General features: G+C 37.0%; 1 protein-coding gene across 5 annotated transcripts in view; it reads right to left on the bottom strand.

Annotated features, from left to right (window-relative positions):
- The window catches only part of LOC128884968 (calcium-transporting ATPase sarcoplasmic/endoplasmic reticulum type), an 87,227-nt gene that overhangs the window by 16,213 nt on the left and 58,984 nt on the right, over positions 1 to 12,030 (bottom strand). For all 5 annotated transcript variants that reach the window (XM_054138693.1, XM_054138697.1, XM_054138694.1 and 2 more), the window contains exons 4-5: positions 2,468 to 2,550; positions 229 to 615 (exon numbers count right to left, since the gene is read on the bottom strand). In XM_054138693.1, the coding sequence (XP_053994668.1) occupies positions 229 to 615; positions 2,468 to 2,550 (470 nt within the window). The remainder of the gene's footprint in view (positions 1 to 228; positions 616 to 2,467; positions 2,551 to 12,030) is intronic.

Below are 12,030 nucleotides of genomic sequence, written 5' to 3'. Positions count from 1 at the left end.
CGATCATTTAGATACTATTATATCACAATGATAAGTCTTGCGGTAAACGTAATGTATGTTTAGAAAAGTATAACACTAGAACTTTTTTAAGTGATTTTTTGGACTCAAGCCAAGAAAGGGTTTCCATCGCAAGATTGTCATCTGATATATCTTTTCTCGTAAGTCTCAAATAAATAATAATGTGCGAATGAAGATTCAAACAAGGTAACCCTTTGAAAGAATGTCTACCTGGTTGACAGCGCGTGGGTCAGGAACAGGATCGGTATGCTTGATAACCGAGACCGATTCACCAGTCAGGATAGATTGATCGATCCTGAGGGTGGTGGAGAAGATTTTGGAAAGACGGATGTCAGCAGGGATCTTGTCACCGACGGACACCTCAACGATGTCCCCGGGCACGATTTCCTTAGCTCGAATTCGCTGGACACCAGCCTTGTCGGTTCGTACAACCTTGCCCATCTCGGGCTCGTACTCCTTCAACGCTTCAATCGCAGACTCAGCGTTACGTTCTTGCCACACACCGACCACGGCGTTAGCAATGAGAATGAGCAAAATGACGAAGGGCTCGACGAAGGCCGTGAACGCATCTTCGTGTTCTTCAAATAAAGCTAATACCTGCGGATAGAATACATCGTTGAGTTAATCATGGTGTAAGTAACGGTGGACACTGCTTGGCACGAAGAACATGGAAAAAGGTAAAAGTAGTAATGATTTGGAGTAGAGGACCCAAGAAAAGATGAGATAGATATTAATTGGAACGAATGTGAGAAAAAGTAAAAGTGATTATATTTCTTGGGTACAGCGGACACGAGCAGAAGTGTAAGTGATGATGTTGCTTGGAATGAAACGTAAGACCAGTCAAGAGTGATATTACTTGGCATAGTGGACACGGGAAAAGGTAAAGGTGCCATTGTTTGTAATGGGGAAATACAAGGAAAGGTAAAAGTGGTGATGTTGCTTGGAATGAGACGTAAGAAAAGTCAAGAGTGATATTTACTTGACACGAAGGACATGAGAAAAGGTAAGGGTAATACTGCTTGGAATAGGAAATGCAAGAAATGTAGAGGTGATATATTGCTTGGAATGTGACGTAAGAGAAGATAAAAGTGATATTGTTTGGATGTTGCGACCTTATCTCACGCGATTAAACATTGCAAGTTATAGTGAAGGGTAAAGTAAATGAAGCTGATACGGTGGTCACACATCGGAAACAACTAATTAGTTGATAGTATGAGCCAATGAAATTGGTTTTTCGTGTAGAAAATTATATTGTATTATCCTCGAACAGCCTACAATGAAGGCCCCTTTTCAATTGAGAAACATAATTTCCCATAATGACATCTTTTTAAATTTTTCAAAGAAAATGTCTGTAACTATGTAGTTTACTATGAGTTCATATGAATGCAATTGATACTATGACTAAAATATATTTGCTATCCATTCACAATTCTTCTCCTGTAACATCATTTCTTTTAATAGATCACTATATACGGTACGTGAATTTAAAATATCCAATTGAATAAACATTTTCTTCTTTAATCGTAAATACAAATTGCATTATGAATATTTTAATTCCATATTACTTCGAATACTGAATATTAATTCTTTCAAAAATATTAGATAGAAATAAATAAATCTTTAAAATATTAATTTTGAGTTTTTTTTTAATTGAAGCATGCATTGATTTTGTTCTTCAGATATTTTAAATAAATACGATTACTTTACTTGGCAATGCGTTACCGTCAAAGAAATCAAAAACATTCTGCGTATCGTCCATTACGAATTTTCTACACGTGCGTCAAGGTAATGAGATTTTCATAGCGACAAGAAATCGATGTGCTATTTTTTCACCTTTGAAACTAGATGTATTTATAATGAGTGAGCCTTGAACCCTCGTAAACATAGTATGACTTTGACCAACTAATAATTACTTAGCAGCTCTTGGAGGAATAATGTGGCGCTTCGATTTTATTAATTAACGTCTTTCGCGTCATCATCTAAAAATATCAACAGTCGTCGCTGTGTGTTATTCGAACATTCATTATTCGCGAGAATTGCAAACAGTTCAACGGGATCCCTCAAAGACTCCCATTTATTTGTTTAATTTGTTCGTTTGCAATTTATCATCGTCTACCACGAATGCTCCAATTACCAACGTCTGTCTAAAATATATCTCCACCCTTTCCTTGTACTACTAAATTAAATAGTTAAACAATGCTTCTAAATGTGAAAAAAACAATATGACTAATAGTGTCATAGTTTATTTTTACATAAACGCTTCTACCTTTTCAGTGTGACCAGTTAAATGAGATGCATGATAAATTGTAATAGAAAGAAAGACATTTTATGGATATAAACTTAATAAATAGAAATTTCTAAAATTGAATAACTATCTACTTTTAATAAAATATTTGTAATTAGTTATTCAACAATAAATAATTAAATAGAACGAATGGTATATACTTACAAAAGAAATAATCGCAGCTAATAGAAGAATCTTAACTAGAAGGTCGTCGAATTGTTCCAAGACTAGTTGCCATATGGATTTCCCTGTAATAAAAAGAAAAATAAATTAAATTATACGAAGCTCTTCTAACCGCAGGAAAATATTAATCTTAAAGAGGATCGACACGGTTAACCCCGCTTACGAAATTATTTTAATCTTAGCCTCGCAATACAATTTGCATTTAAATACTACACCAGCAGCGTCGACTTAATTTTATGATGTTTCGGTAAATAATACGCCCGAAAAATTATTTATATAGCTCTGTAAGGAAATGAAAGTAATGGCAGGATAATATTGGTATTTATTGGTATATGAAGTGTGGTATTAGGGAACTTCATGTGTGGAAATCATGAAAATTTTCACAAGAAGACAAGATGACATCACTAAGTTAGTCTAGTTTCAATTTTGGTGCTACTAGTTCTGCTGTAGATTACACACTCGATAAATTGTAGTTTTGATTACAGAATTACATACTTTTCTTTCCAGTAATCCCATAGAAGCATAACAAATCGAGTTCGTCAATTACTAACAACCACTAAGAATACTGCTAACAAACAACTACTAAAAATGCTTTAGAAAACATATCTCTAACAGCTAGGATAAATAATAAAATATTCTTACAACTCTGAAATAGAACCAGACTTCCAATTCCAAGGAAACTTCCAAACATAGAATGCTTCCAAATGTTTCCTCCAATTTCGAAATAAGGAATTACAGCTTTCGGACAACAAAATTCGGATTTCTATGGACGATCTAGGCGTGTGCGTCAACTGGTGTACACATACTAGGAAAAAAAAAATGGCGGAACCGGGAGTAATCGGGGGCAGGCGATGGCGTCCTTGATGGCAAGTGCCTTTTGCTAGCATGCGATTGACGTCACATCGTTCCAACGTGCTCTACGGTCGACGATTTCATTAATTGTAATCTACGATAGCGACCAGAGACGAGTGAAAATCCGATTGCTGGCCAATTATAGGGACAACGTTTCGCCCTCGACGTTCCTGGCTCGTTTTTGGCCATCCACCTTCTCCCCTCGCGGAATTTTATGGCTAATTATCTCCTGTCTCAATTTCCGGTCTCATTTCGTCGAGAATCGCAAGACAAACGGAAAAAGTGCATTTCAACGTTTATTGGTGACGAAGTTTATAATTTAGGATAATCTAGGATTTTAAAGTTTTCTTATTAATGTATTAGTATGAATATACTCATGGATATAATTATATGTATACACACATTTATTCTTGAATCTTCAACAACCTGAAACTTCATGTTCTCCTTATTCCCAGCATTCTCTTTCTTTTTTAAATTACTAAAAATTAGATTTAGTACATGTTTACATTTATATCATATTTATATCGAATTTTCAATTCAATTATTGGAGTTTTTATAATTATATTCATTTGTTTTACAAGATCAATTAATAATATAAAATAAACATTTCTAAAAATGAATAAATTCTTTTAATTATTGTATTAAGTATAACATTAATTTCGTAGTTAATCATCTTGATATCTGTACTACTCATTGAGTGCAATAGTCAAGCTTATAAGCTCTCTTTAAAGTACATGAACTTGAACTTCTAGTAGCGTAAGTTCCATCTACTTTTTAGAGTTTGCTATTTAAGTTCTCCACAAACGAATTGTTACAACAAGAATCCATTCTATCCAATGAGAATACATCCACGAAATAGATAAAGATGTCTGACACACACTTGGGATTAATTGTAGAACAAACTTCATTTCAATAACTTCACGATCAGATACGAATTTAATCTTTGGATCGTGTAGTACCTGATGCTACCAAGAGCGTTGCGTAGCATTAAAACCGTCCGAGCATTCCGATGGTTAATCATGAAACGAAATCAGAGGAACTTGAATGGTGCTTATCTCCATTAGCATTGCCCACGAGGTCGGTGCAACATTCGTGCGATGTCATACATCGATAAGTCTCTTACCACTGTTTCTATACAATCGTCTGTCCCGTTACTGTATTCGTCCACGTAATACGGATATTGTTAGCCGATCAATGACGTTCGTCGCAATGATCGCGACGACCACAGCCCAGCGACAATTATGAGCGTCGCTTGTCGTCGCATTACGGAAGAAATCTCATTAATGCGACCTTCGTCGACTGCCTTCGCGCCAAGAAAGTAATTTGTGATACGGAATTAGTCGCGCACAAGCGTAGGACTCGGCGAAAAGAACATCATCAAAGGTCAGAATGAAATTGCTACGGAATTTTCAAAGGTGCAACGCAGCTTCGATTTTCCGTGTCGGTTAAAATGGCGCTGAAAATTGGTCAAAGCTTTGCATGGCACTGTTATTAAATTAATTCGATTACGTTCTGGGTGAATTTCATTCTGTAATAAACGCGTGATAAAGTCCGAATCATTCGTTAGATCTTCGCTGGGGACAAAGGGGATTTTCTGTAAAACGGGAGAAAACGTATTTCTGGTCGGTTCCAACTTTTCCATTCCACTTTTAGTTGGAATTCAATCGTTACTTCAAACTACGGCTGGGGATTCGGAGACGAGTCTATTGACGAACTGACATCAAACTGGAGAAGAGTTTATTTTGTGGACACCTCGACAATACTCTTGATGTATTTGTTTAAGGCGTCTGGCCACCCTGAGCGCTCGTCAGATGGGTACAATTCTTAAAAAATTCATAAATGCGAAAATATAGAAAAAAATATTTTTATATTTTGACATATTAAAAAAAAAAACAGTTTAATAAACACATGAAAATTTTTTTGAAATAACAAAAAAAAATGGCGGCGGTTCGAAAATTTTGGTGAAGGCCTTCGGCACGAAACGCGCGCCATTTCAGCTGTACCATCATTATATTCTTTCGCGCCAGAGTCGCTGCACTTTTTCCAACAACCTCACAGTTCGAACCTTACCCTACGGTTACCCTTTACTGGGAGATACCAATTCCCAGCAGCTACCTGACTTCCCGTCAGAGGCGTCTGCGTTTGTCTTCAATAACCAAGACAATCAAACATCTTAACCTACGGTTACCCTTCACTGGGAGATACCGATTCCTGCAACTATCTGACTTCGCGTCAGAGTCGTCTGCATTATCTACCCTATCCTCAAATCTTCGGCTCCATTGATACATACTAATTAATCGTATCGGTGCAATTCTCGAATCCACCCCACTCGCAGGGCTCACACGCGCGTCGCTATCGCCCTGGCTCGTAACAACATCCAACATATTTGGGACACCCTGTTGTTGCAAATGAGATTATCAGGAATGCTGGAAGGTTATACAAATATGGAATTAATCGGGATCGGAATCGGAATTAATTAATGAACCAAAAAAAAAAAAATAGGAATTTTGCAATAACAATAGTTATAAACAATATGAAAAATTCATAAATTTTTGCAAATGTGATCATCGCGAAAATCTGTACGGCAGCAAAATGTAAGGGATTTCATCGATTTCAGGCCAAACATACGTGAAATAGTACGCTTTTTGAGATAAAAAGTGATATAAATTGGTAAAAAATAAAATAAGGACAAATGGTTTGTTATAGGACCAAATGGAAAATGCTCTTCCAGATGCAAGACAAAACTTTTCTGTTTAAAAAAAAAACGGGTAAAAAATGACAAATCACAAAATGTTTCTTTTACGCGACCAACTGGAAGAAATATTCGACAAGATGCAAGAGGTTTCACTTCGATTCATCAAGCCATCTCGACGTAATCGGCAAGCATACCTAAAAATCACGGTTTTTTTGGTTTAAAAAAAACAAAAAAAAAGACGGGTAAAAAATGACAAATCACAAATGTCTTGATGGTAAGATCACCGGGGGAACATGCTCTACAAGATGCAACAGATTTCATTATGATTGGTCAAGCCATCTCGGCGTAATCGGTGAACAGACATAAAAAAAAACAGGTCGAATTGAGTAACCTCCTCCTTTTCGAAGTCGGTTAAAAATATCCTTAAAGCATGATTACTTTTTCCATCGTCACTACCTGAAAAACTTTTTAATTAAATTAGGACTACACTTCTCTTCCCAACCATTTTTTTTTAAATCTCAAATAAAAATATAACTTTAGTACATGGTTATAGCCAGTCATTTTAGACACCAAACATTGCGTAAAATACCGTAAACTTGCTTTTTTTAATATGTTGTTAGGGACCATCCAGACAGTCTAAATTTAGATTTGCAACCCACAGAAACGTGAACCAGCCGAGTTACAGCCGAAAATCCGTGAAATTTTCACACTTTTTTCAGGTTTTCGCAAAAAAATCACCAAAGGAGTATCTTGACGAGAAAAGTCATTATTACCTTTTTTTAAGTAGATACAATTTCCTACAATTTGAGATGCGTTGGAGCTGTGTAACTCTCTTAGTTCCAGAGATACAGTTCTACGAAAATTGACACATTTTTCCAAAAAGTGGATGTTTTAACTTCTGGCCTACTTTCGACGGATATATTGACATAAATACTTATCCTACACTAAACTCATGAAAAATTAAGTTGAAGCAAATTTAATTACCTCAATTTTAAGACCATAGCGGGACCTGTACCCATTATATAATTTTTTTTAAATTAATGAAAACCAAAAGAAGTAAAAATTCGGTTCAAGGAAAAGTTGGAGAAAATGTATAATCGATACCATAGGTATTTTGACTTACAATATCATTTTTTGTGGATCTTTGAGGGAGGTGGGGTGCCGTCAGAAGAATTCCGTTTTCACTATCGTGAGAGAAGATGTCGTCGAGGTCTTCTGTGGATTGCCATTTCTTAAGCCCTGGTTTCTTTGAATGAGATCGCCACGGAACATTTCGTTCGTTTAGGTCGAACGAAACGGTCGACGAAACGAGTGATTTGAGATTTACATGGGCCCACGGCAAGTCGCGGTGCATGCCTCGCGGATTCGGGGAAAATGCTCCACGGCCGATTTTGTACCATTCGAGAAAAACAGGACATAGATCAAATGGGCTACCTGATTGGGCAATGACTTTAACGAATTACACAATCAGGGTAGTTTTCGATAGGGAACACTTCGTTGCAAGAAAATAAACACGATTTCCACGAGCTTACAAGTGAACATTCATAATTCTCTAATGTTCCTCCATCGCGATTCCGCAAGTTCCCTCATTGTCAATTTTCGTACGAAATTGTATCTACTTGAAAAAAGTGAAAACTTCGCGGATTTTCGGCTGTAACTTGGCTGGCTCACGCTTCTGAGGGTTGCAAATCTAGATTTATACTATCTGGGTGGTCCGTAACAACATATCAAAAAAGCAAGTTTACAGCATTTTATGCAATGTTTGGCAAAAAAAATTCTTTAATATGACTGATCTACTTCCACTATAACAAATACCACGAGTAAATCCCCACACGTTTCATCTTTCCTGCTCCCTCTGTTCTTACTCAAATAAAATTCCGTCCATATCACTTGCCACCTATTACGAATCACTCTGTATGTATTCATTCGCGCCATCAACAGGTTAAGTAACCTGTCGAATAATTCGTCCCTTGTATCGCACAGTCGCGGATCGAGAAACTTGCCCTCAAATCGGCGCTTTAGGGGCGATAAAGCGTCGCGACGTCAAAGGACCACTCTATCAAAGAGGAGCCTTCGATAAGGGGTCCGATGGCGTCTTCGAAAATGCGATTCCGACATCGTTGGGACGCGTTAGTATCGAGCACTTAGACCTGGAACGTGGTACGTTAAGTCGGCGACTGGCGTCGCGGGGGAAGGAGAAGCTACTCGCAGATGCCGTTGATGATGGAAGGCATCGCTATCAAAGCAGGTCAGCTTTCGAGCGCACACCAGGCCTCGTTGCATTACCGTTTCACGTGTACACGACGCCGAGTGAGATAGAGGGAGGAGTGCAAGTCTGTAAACGTGTCAGCCATGTCTGTTGCACGATCGTCGTCGTCGACACTCGATTTGCAAGTAATTGCGTCGGCATTACGCTCGATGCACTCGAACCGTAAGGCGTCGTGATGCCCTTTGGGGTGACCTTCGTCGCGGGATTGACGCGTTGCTTTTGATTTTCAGACCCTCGATACGCGCGTTCCATTGTCAAGGGCGTTTGAAGTTGCACAATTGAGGGAATCATGAGTTGTGGACCATCTGATGAAAAGAGGGAACGATTTAACTCTTTGCGGTCGTATGTCAACTCTCAGCTGTCAAATGTAGTTCAACCCATTGTGGTCGTATGTCGTTGTTGTTCGTCGTTTATGTTTTAAGTGCATGTGCAGGTATGCACATATTGCACTCCTCCTTTCCATTATATGGACCGTTTATTTTGAAAGTGATGTAAGTCCATTTTCTCTTGTTTCGAGAAAATTAGAGGTTAACACTTTATTTACCGGGAGCCTATTTATAGGTTTTTTAATTGCAGTATTTAGCTATTCGAATTCATTTACTGTATTGATGGTTGTCTACTTACAATGTTCAGTGTTTGGTAACAGATTTGGCTTTCAATGTACCTAGTAACAGTATGAAGGAATTATTGTCAGCCTAGATTGGCATATGCTAGTATAGAAAATTCTTTTTTGAATTAAAGTCTGTTTCTAAATAGCGCGGTAGATAAAGTGTTAAGACTAATATGAATCAAAACTAATATGAATGCTCTGTATTATTATAAGCAAAAGATCGAGTTAAATTATTAACCCTGAGTCTTTGATCCTAAACCCGACATTGTTGTTGATTCAGGTAACATGAATTGTGGTACATGAAGTGTTGTAATTATTTATGTAAGTGTTGTTAATATAATGTTCCAGTATTGTTTTACTACATCAACACAAGTCATCAGTGTTATACCGTTATTTACCCATCCTTTTATTATAAGCACCACGCTTATAACTTAAATATACATATCTTTACATTTAGTATATAATATTATATGTTTTCTTATATTTAAATAAGCTACCGGCTTTCGATACGTTTTTCTTCTTAGCTATACCTTGAAAAACTTAGGCGAACGCCCTGGACTCGAACCCGGACTCTCTGCATAGTAGTCGGCTACACTACACACTGCTCGACTGTTCTGCTAAAGACGCTGAACTGCCAAAAGCAATTTTATCATACCGGTCGTATGTCGACTCTTAACTTTCCAAGTTATTTTATTCTTTCGGTCATGTAACAACTCTCAGCCGCCAAATCAATTTTACTATTCCCTGTTGTATGTCGACTTTCAGCCGTCAAAGCAAAAGACATCGAGCTGATCTTATGAAAATAGAACACGATCAGACGTTTCGTTTAGTAGTCATCATTAAGGAAGTAACGAATGAGTGTGAAAAAGAAGCTAACAGAAAGAAATCTCTAGTCCCTACAATCATACAATCGGTAATTCGTGATCAAATCGAATAGACATCGTTAAAAATAAAACGCTACCACTAATTTTCTTCAGCACTATCTCTACAGACTAATAAATTAAATTTGTTTAAAATCCCACAGCAACCAAACAAATTTTAATTGCTTACTTTAAACAACCCACAGCGCACATCGTATCATAAATTCCCAAACACCCTGTCTCTTCGAAACAGACTAGCAATAGATTCCGCAGACATTTTTAATTCTCCAGCTTAGCTAGACGATTTAAATCCCGGAGTGAACGTCATGCGAACGCTTCCGGATTAAAAATCGATGCCTGGTGTGTTATACTTTACGATCGTTTAAAGCTCACGAGAACCGAAAAACCTACAAAGATTAGCTCGGTAACGATCTGCTGGACGATCCTGGATGAAAAAAGAGCGTAGCTGTTTCCTCTAAAAATAATTACACCGACAAGTGGCCAATCGTCTTGAAAAGCTACGCGAGCCACCGACCACGTACAAGTGCGTCTATTTTTAAGGGATCGAAGGGTACCACGGATTACACCTAACAATAAGTACGTAAACACGGCAGGAGAAGCCTCGATCTTGCATGATCCGATACCTTTAGGAGAACCTATGAGTGCCAAAGATCTGGCATTAGACGTTCAACCCTGTCCACTATTTGTGTCATCATGGTCTGGCAAACAATTAAGTAACGACTGCGTTAACGTGTTTACTGCCAAGTTGATTTCATAACGTTCGTCCTGGCCACGGCTCGCGATGTTTTTCTGAATTTATAACCCTAACCTCCTACCGTACAATTGGGTGAATAAAAACGCAACGTGAAAATGATATTTTTTGATGACTGATTTGTATTATTTGCAATCGTAAGGATAACTATCGTTGTTTTATGTGGTTCCAATTATACAGTGGGCGTAGAATGTATTCGTATCGTACCGATCAAGTTCTCTACTTACTTTTGTATGAAATTGTAGTTTTCTTAACTTTTTTTTTTATAGTCAATGATATTTTACGTAAAAAAAAAAGAAATTTCTTTTAAGCATTAAATTAACTACATTATTAGTTATTCGAAGTGGGATCTTTTTCCATTCTTCTATTAGAGACTTTTTAAAAGTACTTTTACTGGATATTTGATGTTTTCTAATTTGTACGAAGCAATAAACTTATACTTATTTCTTCTTTATTTCTGCCGATTTTTCGTATTTTCTTGTTAATTTTGCAAATTATATAAACTAGTAATTGTTGCTTGGACTATATCTACTCTAGAGATTTCCGAGAATATATAGAATACCATTGAGTATAAAAAGAATTAATAAACTATAATTTCACACATGACTTTTTGAGAAATTGATCGTGATTTTGAGAATTGGCAGTGCCCGCAACACAATGATCAGCGTGAAGTTTTGTTCCATATGCTCCTCAGTAACGAATATCGTCCTCCGTATTATATCAACACATTTTTTAGTGAACCGGATATTAAAGGGTTAAAAATTATTTATAGTTTTCTCAAAGACTGTAACATAAGAATTTGATGTAACTAAATTGTATTTACCACAACTATTGTATGCTGTATAAGCCAGTTATGGTTTGAAGCAATAAAATAAATACATTCTAAACTCACTGTATCTTCAACAAGACGGTTGTTCTACGCTCAATGCTACAATTACAAGATATTTTAACAACAAGTTTCGAAATCGTTGGATAGGAACTAATGGTCCAATTCGTTGGCCACCGCGTTTTCCGGATCTGTCTTCGTTGGATTTTTATCTTTGAGAATATCTGCAATCCGTTGTATACGGCACAACAATCGATAATGGTCAAGAACTTCGGAATCGCATAACAACTCCACGGAATAATACAAACCGAAACGGCCCAATTATGGCGACAATGAAAAGAGCGGTACTCTGTATCGTAGAAGATGGATCGCAGTTCGAACATCTGATATAACCTGATTTATCTTGTAAGAAATAATTGTTCATTAATATTACGTTTTCACAAAATTGTCGATTAAAAATCATTTCAAGGTTATAATATGATACACCGATGAATTCGTCTCGACATCGGCATCGACCCTATGACGTACAAAATAAGGTGGCATTTAAAAAAGTGAAGATGACCTTTACATTTTAACCTGAAAAGCAATTTTTTCAGATTTAAAGATATACGCTATCGGAAATACTTAAAATACAGTAGCACAACTTAACGGGTAGACTCTG

This window comes from Hylaeus volcanicus, chromosome 2, assembly GCF_026283585.1.
Source record: "Hylaeus volcanicus isolate JK05 chromosome 2, UHH_iyHylVolc1.0_haploid, whole genome shotgun sequence".
Taxonomy (NCBI): Eukaryota; Metazoa; Arthropoda; class Insecta; order Hymenoptera; family Colletidae; genus Hylaeus; species Hylaeus volcanicus.
The sequence above is the reverse complement of the archived record's forward strand: the minus strand, read 5'-3'. Positions and strand labels throughout refer to the sequence as shown.